The following is a 12159-nucleotide window of genomic DNA, read 5'->3' as shown; positions in this document are numbered from 1 at the left end:
GGTAGGAACATCCTTAGAAAAACTTTCCTGATACTTTGCCAGTAAAGGTCAGCCAGGCTAGCTGTCTAACGAGCACAAAATACTGTCATTTCTTTGTTAGTTATTTTGAATGCGAATGTCATGAACCCTGAAATTTTGTGTAGGTGAAGTCTCAGGAGCTGTTTGATGAATGGGTAGCAAAACTTCGCCATCACAGAATGTACCGCCAGAATGAAATCTCCATGTTTCCTCATGACGCCAATAATATTTTCTTCCCTGGGTCTACTACTACAGACTCTGTCCCTGGTTTCTATGATTCTGCTCCAGGTAGAAAGGTAATGGTTTTGATTTATAAATAATGAGCTTTCACGAGGAATGAAATGAGTCTAATCTGTGTTCATTAAATAAAGAGCATAATGGAAGTTTGTGGTGGCACTTAAGTTGTGTTCTAAAATGTCAAGAGGAAAATTTATTATTTATTGATTTACATCCAAACAATTTCCTTTATGGTGCTGTTAAATTTTATAGTAGTTTTCCACTATTTTAATCCAGTAAATTGTATTTTCACAGTGAATTTCAAAACTGTATATTGAGTTAAAATCCTCATAATTTTTGGGACATATATCAGTATTTGTCTGATATGTGCTCGTGATTATTAGTCACAGAGGTGTACTCATCTGGGTATTTTTTTTCCTTTGGCATTTTGCTGTATGTCCTTTAGTTCATAAACCCTCTTCCCTTTTACATAAATGAAGCTGACTACTTAACTAAGGAGTATATAGGAATTATACAAAAAGCCATCAACTGGGACCACTATTTATATTTTTAACTGAGGCAGAAGGGTTATTCAGATCAATCCAGGGGCTGTGCTGTGGGTGGATATGGGGTCTGGGTGGGTCTAGTCAGCAGTGTACTTCTCTTCTGGTAAAGTCTGTGAATTAGTTTCACAAATGTCCTGACAGATGCTCAGTCCAACCCCATAAATGGCCTCTGCAGTTTCACGGAAGATGGCGTGTATTCTGTGCCTGAACACAGCCTCTGTGCCTTCAGCTGTCTGTACAGTGATTGGCTGACCTTCACCCAAAGCAGCTCTTCTGCTCCAGTGTAGAATCGCTGATTGCTTTGGAGAATCAAAAAAACCTGTTCTGTGTTACTACAACTGAAATGTAGTAACTATTTCTGTCAGCTCCAGAATGACTCCTAAGCAGCAATACCCTTCTTCTATCTAAGGCTTTCTTTTCCCTGGTGTAATTACTTTATGATCTGAGTAGGCTTGTTCCCCAACACCCGCAGTTCATCACTTTATCCTGTAACAGAACATGAGTTTTAGCCAACGCAGACATGTGTCTGAACAGCTTTGTGCTCGTGGTGGAGAGGGAGGGGACGTGTGTGAGCGGGCAGCTGAAGGAACAATAACTCACCCTGCGGTAACAAGGCCACCCTGCACAGAGCTGTCTGCACGCATTGCGTGTGCCAGCAGCTCCCTGCTCTGACAGCCTGCTCTCCTGAGGCACTGCCTGCAAGGGAATGGCAAATCTCCTGTGGCCATTTAGTTATTTTCTCCCGAAAGACAGCAGGGATAGACGTGGGGAAGAATATCAAGGGCAGAAGTGGAACATTGCAAAATCCATGGTATGTTTATGCTGGTGCCCTCAAAAAAACCCAAAAAAAAACCCAAACCAAAGAAACCTATGTGACCAGCATATCTAAAATCTATGCTTACTGTCAGGAAACTAGACATTTCTTCTTTGGCATGAAAGACTTTAATTCAGACTATTAATCCAGATTTGCACTGCAAAGAAGCCCTACTTATTTTCATGTGAAAAATAGAAGGGGATAGTTCTTAAGCTGGAGTTAATCACCTTAGCTGTGCTCAAGCTAAATGGAAGTCTGCCAATTTGCACCAGCCTTAGCTTGGTGTTAGTTGATATCAATCCAGCACTTAGGTTATTTTGAGAAATATATATCAAGTGAACTTTGAGTTGCATTTTATTTGCTTTTAGCAACACCTGATTGGTTTTTGCATCTTTTTATGATTGTTGAGAGAGAGAGAGACAGGTGTAGGTATCTCTCCACATGTTTATGTGGAATTCTTGGATTCTAAAGCTTAACTGTGCTGATTCAAAGCAAAACTATGAAAACTGGAGCTACACAAGCTCTTTCTTGTCTGCTTCTTGGCAATCCCTACTTCCTTCCTTCCTCATGCTCATGTCACTTATGTATATGAGTTCTGGAAAATTTGTTTAAGTGAGGCCAATTTCTGAAGAGATAAATGTGGAATTGGTTCACAAAATGCCAATATTATTGCCCATCATTAAATTCAGTTCACTTGTGCTTTTAAAGGTGCTGAGATTATTATTTGGATATATGTGTGTGTGTGTGTGTGTATACATATGTCTAAATATATGACTAAAGCTTGTACAGCTTTATGTAGGAATAAGCCAGCTAAGCTGCATTGATTAATTTAAAAACAAGTGTGCTCACTGATGCTTACTGCTATTGCATACTGACACAATACTGAATGACATCACATGGATCATGCATTTTATTTATTCTGAAACTCAGGTTGGTGGTTATGTTGTAAATTTTAAAAGGCCAACTAAGAAAGCTGCACCTGACTGAGATGTAGATGAAGTTTCTTATTAATATATTTTAAAATTAGTACTACTGGAGTTCTGATATAAGGTGAGCAGGAGGTAACAAAGTTTGTAAATTGTATGCTTCAGAGAAGAGCCAAACAAATTAGTCAGCTTTTCTCATAACCAGTGAAATGTCTGTGTAATGGCAGTAGGATGAAACAGTTTAAAACTGGTTATTAACAAGATATTGACAAAGCATGTGACTTGTGCATCTTCCTGACCTTGGTTTTCTTGAAAATGAAAGGTTTAGTAAGATGTACAAATAATTAGGTATTTGAATGGCTATTATATATAGTTATATCAGAGAAGAAAACAGCATTATAGGCCAAGTGGTAATGGTACTGGGTAAAAATTCTTTCCATTGGAAGCTATTTAATTATACTGCTCAGTTAGCTTTTATGAAGAATTTCCATCACCTCTTGAATCATTTGATGATAGGCACTGCTGAAATTGAACTAAGTGTGAAAATGTTTACTGAGGTGTTGTCAAAGGGTAGACTTTACCCAGATAAGGTGTACGGCCATCGCTGTATTAAGGCCTGTCAAGCCAAATCCATGCTGAAGTCATTCAACCTTGTATAAAATTTTTAATGACATCTAGTGTCAAAATTTTAAATGATATCTTGTCTTTACTGAAAACCAGCTTTAACAAATGTGTGTTACATCTTAGTTACTTTTGAGGCTTCTTTGGGAAGCATGGGGGAGGAACAGAATGTCTGAATTTGATCCTCTTAAGAGGATCAAATGTTCCAAGATATGGTACTTTGTTTTACTGAATCACAGAATGACTAGGTTGGAAGAGACCTTCAGGATAATTGAGTCTAGCCCAGCCCTAACACCTCAACTAAACCATGGCACTGAGTGCCACATCCAGGTTTTTTTTAAACACATCCAGGGATGGTGACTCCACCACCTCCCCTGGCAGATTATTCCAGTATTTGATCACTTCTTCCGTAAAAAACTTATTCCTTATATCCAACCTATATTTTTCCCTTGGCGCAGCTTAAGACTGTGTTAAGTTGACTTAATTTATGCAGAACTTTGCTCTTCCTCGAAGTTTAGTTTTCAGCAAATTTTCATGGTTCCTTGAGTTTTTCTACTGCTTGTGGACAGTAGTTACATTAGTTATCATGGCATTGTGCTCAACGGCTATATGCCTAGTCTAGATCATACAATTTTTCCCCTCCGTGTAATTGATGCCTTCAGTCTTTGTCCATGATCATGGTCCTCAACTGTTGGTTGTCAGAATTTGTGCATACAACATTAAAATATTGTGTGTTAATAATTCACTTGTTCTTCTTTGGAACAGGCAGGCAGCTTGACCAAACAGAATTCAACGTCAACTGGAGGTAATTTGTCATTTTCTTTTTCAAGTAATGAGTCCAGGATTTCATCTTGGCTACAGTCTTCTGAAGACATGGAAAAATGCTCAAGAGGTAATGATATTTGAAGAAACTTGAAAGTAGCCTAATATTTCTCCTAATTTTTCTTAACAGTGAGAGTATAATACACTAAGTAGTCATTACTGTTAGAATTTTCTCTGAAACTGGAGGAAGGAAAGAGGTTGTTGTTGATTAAGTGGTTACTCACTTGTTTGCAAAAGAACTGGTAATTTTGGATGTGGGGGTAACAATTGTGGGCAGCTCTTCAAGGAACTCAATGCGTTTCAGTACATTTTCTTTTATATGGGAACATCACGTTCAGTAGTAAAATTTGAACATTCTTAGGCTGGCAAAAGGGAAGCATCCAAAACCTAGTAACTTAAAAAGCACTAGTCTTTGTACTTCAAAGTCACATTCTGCTTTGATACTTTCCTAGGAGCATGAAGATCTTTCTCATATTGGCAGTGTCTATGTGATATTTATTTGTTAAATTTCTACCTACCAGTGAGCTTCATCTCTAATGCAGAGGAGCCCTACCTCTAAGTCTGAATGCAGAATTCAGTGTTGATGCCTGTGGCATTGTTACCCTCACCATGAGGAGCTCTGGCAAATCTCAAACTGCAGAAATTATCACATTCTTCTCATTTTTCTGCATCCAGCTAGGAAAAGATACCATGATCATCATACATGCCAAATAGATGCATTTCAATATTTTGAATTTGAACTTGACTGTAGGATACAATCATTTTATCCAGCAGTCTAATGCTTTTAGTCAATGAATAACTTAGGCTAGCTGCAATCAAAATAGGACTAACCTACAAAGAAAGCAAACTGTCAGTGTGTCTGTTACTTTAGGGCAACTGAAAATATTCTCTTGTTCCAAACAGACCTCTCCAACTGTCACACATATTTACTGGAAATGAATCAGTTGTTGCAGAGCATGGATGTTCTTCACAGGACATACTCAGCGCCTGCGATAAATGCTATGCAGGTTTGTTGTTTAAAAACGAAACCAAAAACTATTTTCCCTATTTCAAAAATTATTCAATTTTTTAAAAAAAAATTCAAAAAATAACCCCAAATCCTAAAGAATCAAGTTGTTTCCTAATGTTGTTAGATTTATGGCAGTCTCTACTGTTTTTGTCCTCTGTGTTGTTAAAAGGTTGGACCTTTTGAAAGCCCAAAGAAGGAAAAGAGAACACACAGGAGGTGGCGATCCAGAGTTGTTGGGAAAGAGGCTAAAGGAATGTTACAGGTAACTTCAGTCTTTCCAGGGCCCATCTTCCTCCAAGCCTTAGTTATTGATCACTTCTTGGCATGACCTGTTAAGGAAATACGAATAATTTTTAAGTAGCATCCTGTGTTAGCTCATTTTAAGTGGTAATATATCAGACAAAACATAAATGTGTTGTCATTGATATCTGCAATAGAATCTGTCCTGTTACCTTCTGGACACTGGCCATGTTTTCTACCCATTTTCAATCTTCTCTAATTTGTTGAGTTTTTGGGTTTTTTTGTTTTTTTGGTTTTTTTTTTTTAATGAGTACATATTTTTGCAAATTCCCTAGATATTTTTGTGCACGTTTGCATCCAGAGGCGGTGTGATTAGATATTTATAAGTGGGGTGAAATAACCTAGCATATGTAACAGCTCTCAATGGAGTTAGCTTTTTGAGTTTGGCAACCTCCCATTATGGCACCTTGTGCAAAGTTATATTTCTGGTTTCATTTGCCAGGTGTCATCCATTCAAAGCTTATTGATAATAGGCAGTAATTTTTTTTTCATTTTTGGTGTCTCCAACATGGAATCTGGGTGGGTACAATAAAACAACATTTTCTTTACAGTTTATAAAAACATCACTATCCTACTTACAGGTGCCTTCAGTATTTTCTGCCCCTATGAGACTGCATGCTTCCAATCCAAACCTATCTACAATAGATTTTGTAGAGGAGAAAAATTACTCTGATGGCTCTGAAACATCATCAGAATTTACTAAAATGCAAGAGGACTTATTTCATGTTGCACATAAAGGTAAATGAAATTGTCTTTTATAAATGATTTTTTATCATCCCGGTTTAGATAATGATAGGACTTCTGAGAATGCTTCCTGTTTATTGTTTAGAAAAAGCAGAAAACACCCTTCCTTTAATTTCCTTGAGGAATTGCAAGTGTTGAGATCTTGAGTAATTTGAAAAAGGTGGCTTAATCACCACTTTTTAGGGTTTTTATTTCATAGTGAACTGCTCCTAGGTTTATGTGCTAAAAGCCTAGATTTTTTTATTTGTTGCCAAAAGGTAAAATACCTAAAATCAGTTGCTTGAAATGCAGCAGTCTGTACTCTCTTGTGTTTGCACGCATATTTGTGCATATGGGCACATTTATCTTTCTATATTCTGTGTGCTTCACTGTAGTTCAGAGTCAACATTTGTTGGTGATGCAAGGGTTGCTATGGTAGTAACCTATTTTTAGTGAATACAGAAGAGTAAATCATGCAAAGCAGCCAGAGGGGGAGCTTGACTAGAAATATTTCTTCCCTCAAAATCATTTTTCATTAGCAGAGCTTTCTTCCATCACCCTCACACCAGAAACATTTTTATTGTTTAAGTGATCTTGGTGAGGGGAGGCACTTAAGCATTTATAGCTGAAAGGCTTTTGGGAGTATTGGCTTTGTCCCCTTTGGCACATGATAATGGTTGATGGTATCAATAAGCATTCCTTGCTTGCTGTTCGCCTTTGGTGCTGATGTATCTTGATTCTGTTATGTAAGGAATATATGCAAGTAGTAAACTTCATAAAGCCAATTATAGTCAAAACTGACATATGTTTTCCAAAAGATGAGAAGAAGTGAGGGTGGGATGCAGTTGGAAAAGTTGCTGTTAAGCAGAGCAAAGAAATCACCTACTCATGATCATCTTACTGGAATTGTCCACGACAGAAATTTTGGTTAGATTGATCCACACGTTTGAAGGGACAATTAACTTTGTTCCATTGACTGCAGAATCATTTTACTAAGAGGATAAAGAATTTTTCTCCAAAGTTACTTCATAGCACACCCCTTTCAAGAAAGAGTAGTGGAGAAAAATCTTGTGCCATCTTTTTGATAGAAATTGAATAAAATGTAACATTAGTAGTTTAGTAGGTAATAATTCTTGAAAAGTAAATTTAGTATGCAACATACTAAATGTCATTGAAGGTCACTGAAGATTCTGGTCATGTTATCTACATATAAAAGAAAGCCTAACAGAGTAGATCACATTGGATATATTTCCCTCTCCACTCTGTGGTACTGTTAAAGATTTCTTTGGCTAGTATAAGAATTAGCTTTGGAAATGCTTTGTAGTGTTGGAATATACCTTAATTTCTCAGAAGACTAAATTAGGTTACATAACTACTCAGTGAAATTATAAAGATTCAGGTTAACTCAGAGCGGATGATTAGGAGAGAGAACTATTGGGAATTTCTTGTTGTTTGCCCTTTTCATGCATCCATGCTCAGATTTCCTATCTTTGCTTCCCTGTAAATAGATTCATTTTTGTATTGGCAAGTGTCTTGACTATATTACAGGGCTTGATTAGGTCCTCAGAACTCCTCTAATATTCCAGTCAGATGAATGTTGAAAACCAATACAGACAAATACTGCTCAAATAAATTTTTATTCCTTGTTGTTAAAGAGAAGATGCAATGTTGTAATGGTGAAAAAAATTCTAAAAGTGCATTCCCCCTATAAAATCCCCTGTAGTGATTTTAAAACTGCATGATCTGTTGTCTGATTTAGATGTATTGTGCTGGTGATAATGCCTCAGGAAGGAGCAGAAGTAGCAGCATAACATGCACATCATTCAGGATCTGACCCTTTGAGTCACTAAATCATCTAACAAGCTGAAATTTCTCTGTCACAGGAAGAGATAACAAAGCACAACACCACAGTTGACTTGTCTATATGGAAACTACTAACCCTATAGCTGTGGCACAGTATGTGTTATAGCTGCCCCTTTTTTGATTACTTTTTTTTCTACTTGATTTTTTTTTTTTTGTCTCTTCTTCTCCTCCACTGGAATTTATAGAGGAATATGGAATAGAGTCATGACCATCTGAAGATTCAAGCTAATTGGGAAACAAAAGCAAGTGAAGAGCAGATGTGGTTAGTTAGCTTTGTTGCCATCTGTCACAAATAATCAGAGTAATTTTGACCATGGCTAATATAGTCAACCTAGTAGCCTTCACCATGAACATGTCTCCTACAAAAAATCTACCCTATAATCTTGATTAAAATTACTTGTTTTTAGTAACCCACCCTGGATCTCTCAACCTGAATTCTTTTTTCTGTCACTGTAAATGATGCTTTATTGGAGTTTTATGTAATTGGTGTGTATACAATTGGTAGCAGCTGTCTTAACTGTCACTTTTTATGGAATGGTTCTAGTTTACTTCACCTTGAGGTCAGCTTTCAGCACCATATCCACAGAGAGAGAAAAGCTGAAGCAGATGCTGGAGTACGATGCATCGTCATCTCCATCTGCACAAATAGTGGGCTTGAAGAATGCCTTAACATCTGTAAGTGACATGCTGAACCTCAGCAAGCTTCATTGTCATCAGATACTACTTTTAAATTTTAGAGTAGTTATTTTCTGTTTCTTTAGTGTCAGCTGTGTGCTAAAATTTGCAGAATTTATTCACAGTAAGTTATTATAGATTGTGTTTTTTAAGACTTTGCTAAATGTTAAAGGTATTGCCAGATCATTGTAGTTTGATAGGCAATTGATTTAGGTATGAACTCTTCTGTATCCTTTGAGATGAAGAATTAGAGGGCTGCTCTGTGACCATGAGTCTGCTTTCTTTCTAAACATGCTACTACTCATTTCTGATGGGTTGCAGGTTTCCTTTTCCTTTTCTTTACCTGAACAGCACTCAAATATTCACTGAATGACTTGGCATAAAATAAAGGTGGGAGTGGCTGAATGCAGTCCCTTCTAATGCACTAGAGCTTCACCATGCTGCACCAAGACACTGCAAAGCAAATTCAAGTACAGCTTATTTATATTGACTTCCAACCTCAATTATCTCTCAGTCCTCTAAAAGCAGAAATGGAGCTGTTAGGGCAGAGTTCTAAATGACAAAAGAATGTGCTCTTTAAAAAGGTGGGGGTTTGGTTGGTGTGCTTTATGTAGTTGGTTGAGACCAGAACTTTTCTGGTCATGTTTAAGAATGTCAACCAAACTGACCTGATTCCAGAGCAATGAGGGTAATCATTACCATGGCCTTAAAATTTCAGTGCTTATTACAAACACCACATCAGAGGCAGGGGAGACTCTCTGGCACTGATCAATGTGATCTAGATCATCTTAGAATAATTTCATTATGAAAACTTCCCTTTGCTTAATAAAAGCTGCATGTGGTTTTAGTTTTAAGTGTATGACATGCCTCTTTGCCTGGACCTATAGAGGCTGCCATGTCTCCACAATATTTAGAGAAAATTGAAGCCTTGTTGCATAACTGTACTTGTTCACATGCACTTCTTTGTTTTTGGCTTCCAGATGTCCCACTTCTGGTATCTGAATAGTGACTTCTATTTTTCTAGTGTTATTTGTCTACCATTTTATATCAGAAAATCAGTTGTAAGATTGTTGAACTCAGTGAACACTCAGCTTTGTTTGTTTTCTGGGCAGTGAAATTTGGTTGTCCATCTTCATCCTGTATGTGTCCTTTAAAAATAATTCCCTTTGGTCTTATCTGATACTTAATTAATCTTGTAGCCCATCCAGAAGTCATCTGTGAGCTTTGGCTGTTTCAGCAAGGTAATCACCTCTGAGGGCTCTTCTTAATCTGCAGATCTCTAATGTCTTGATGCCAATAGAAATTTTCTCACCCCATACAGCAGAGATCCTGTAGGAGAATGGAATGAGCTTCCTTTGAAGAAATTTGGAAGCATGAATATGATAAACTTAACATATTTTTTAGACATCCTTCCAAGAGAGAGTCTTATGTTAATGACTTTGGCTTAGTATTTTTTATTGTTCATTTTAGTTTTCTTTCTGTACAGGAGGAGCAAAAAAATCACTCACAGGTTAAAAGCTATCAAATATAAGTCTCTCTTGCTCCCATCAGCCTGGCAGTGGAAGAAATACATACAGATTTAAAGTAGATAAACCACCACAAAACTAGCATATCTGCCTCTATTTCTCCCTCATTAAGATAGAATGTGTGTAGGTCAAGGATACTAAGAAAAGGAAATCCAGAATGGGAAAAGATACAATATTTCTGGTTTGGGAGGGAAGAAGAAGAAGACAGCAGGAAGAAGAAAACATTTTGTGGCAAATAACTTAAATGGTAATGTGCTGTTACGGGAGAGCTATTTTGCACTTGCCTGCTGAGGATTTAACACAGTGCTGAGCATTTGACACTAGGGATATATATACCTTTATGGCAAATTCAGACCACATAGAGGTAAAGCCAGAAATAAATTTTCTCCCCTCCATCATCACATTGATCTTACTGTCTTTCCTGCATCCAAGAGAATTTTCAACACAAATTACTGCCAAAAGCAGAAGCATTTGTGGGATAAAGTGGATGTGTAAACAGCAAGATTCTCCACATCCTGGTATTGATTCGGATCACTAAAATGGGATGTAAGTCTTCAACATTGCTCCAAAATTAGTAAAACAATCTTTTATTTCAGAGACATTTTTATTGTAGGGTTGAGCTTTCTTCCTACGAGTCTACTCTAATTGACATCTGTCTATCAGATGCACCCAGAATAAATAAATAACATGTAACAAACATGAGTTTGCATTAGAGGCTTTTTATTCTGACCATTGCTATTATAATCTGATAGGACACAAATTGTACCTGTTACCTGTGTGAATTTATGTCTTATTATCCTCTCATTTGGAAGGCAAAGGAAACTGTTAGTATGGGAAAATCAAATGGTTTTGGATGTGGCAAGAACTAATGTTGAGAGAGGCTATGTTGGAGATGGGGGTGAAGGAAAGGAGCTTGAAAAGAAAAATATCCCTGCCATCTTTAACTTTTTTCCTCCACTTATGTCTCTGTTTCCTCACACTGGGAAAAACAGTTTTAGTTTGAGAGATGAGGAGTAAGGTTTGAAGCATATATAATAAATGATTTGCTGAACCAGTAAAAAAAATTATGTGGTGGTGGTGTTTTATACTGCACTTTAAATAGTCTTTGCCCCTTTTTATACAATAAAGCCACGTTCAAGTTAGTTGAGAGAACTTTATATCCCCAATATTTTTGTTAAATATTCCAGGCAATAGCACAAAACACAGATCTTAAAGACCGGTTACGCAGAATACATGCCGAATCTAAGATCATTGATTCAGCATCTAATGCAAAAGCAAGCCCAGATTTGGTGAAGGTGGGTATGGATTTCCTCTTTCAGTGATGTCCATTCCTCTAGCCCCTACATCTAGACAGTGCTGCACAGCTGCCTCTTGTCCTGTTCTCCGTGTCTCCCCTGTGGTGTGGTGTGTTAGCCAAGCCAGTCTGCTTTCCTGGTTGTGAGTCATTTCTGGTGATGCATTGTGTGATATTTGATTTCAAAGACTTTCCCTGTGAGCAGGTTTCCTGAGCACATCTTCCATTGCTTTTTGCTACTGGTTCCTGGCGTTCTCCCTCGCCTCCTGCCTGCTTCTCATTCAGCATGTACAGAGCTGCCACCTCGTCACCCTTGTGCCACTGTTTCCCTTGCCCTTTTAGTCCCTTGTTAAATTCTGCGGTTCTTTTGTTGCCCATCTAAGTGCTGTTAGCTCAGAATGTTGGCTACCAGTATGCATCATGTAAGGTTTAGAACAGTTTTCAGACCTTTCCATGAAAGGATCAAAATTAATGGGACATACAAGAGCCCTTTCAGCCATTTAGTCTTCTTTGTGTGAAGCCAGGGAGTTTTCTACATCAAGTTAGCCACTGATGTTCAGACAGTTTTTTGGCTCACTGCAGAATGCATGTGAATATGGTGTAATTATAGGTCATGAGATGTAGGTGTTAATGGTGTTAGTGAGGGAAGCCAGAAGTGTGTTATTTTTGATGGATTTTCCTAAATGTTAACTCATACAGAAACCTCTGCTGTGCTTGTAGTATAAATCTTTTATTAGAAGTTGAGTGGATATAACACTGGGGCTTTTATGTAACTAATTATTTCCT

General features: G+C 37.5%; 1 protein-coding gene across 2 annotated transcripts in view; it reads left to right on the top strand.

Moving 5' to 3' along the window:
* OSBPL3 (oxysterol binding protein like 3) overlaps positions 1-12159 on the top strand; it is an 85580-nt gene that overhangs the window by 47843 nt on the left and 25578 nt on the right. The window contains exons 7-13 of one of the 2 annotated variants that reach the window (XM_083856994.1): positions 144-314; positions 3927-4053; positions 4887-4990; positions 5162-5254; positions 5874-6030; positions 8423-8553; positions 11267-11374. In XM_083856994.1, coding sequence (XP_083713120.1) covers positions 144-314; positions 3927-4053; positions 4887-4990; positions 5162-5254; positions 5874-6030; positions 8423-8553; positions 11267-11374 — 891 coding nt within the window. The remainder of the gene's footprint in view (positions 1-143; positions 315-3926; positions 4054-4886; positions 4991-5161; positions 5255-5873; positions 6031-8422; positions 8554-11266; positions 11375-12159) is intronic. The other variant, XM_083856995.1, reaches the window with a different exon arrangement.

This window comes from Zosterops lateralis (assembly GCF_965231275.1).
Source record: "Zosterops lateralis genome assembly, chromosome: 1".
Classification (NCBI taxonomy): Eukaryota; Metazoa; Chordata; class Aves; order Passeriformes; family Zosteropidae; genus Zosterops; species Zosterops lateralis.
Note: the sequence above shows the minus strand (reverse complement) of the source record. Positions and strands in the feature narration are given on the sequence as shown.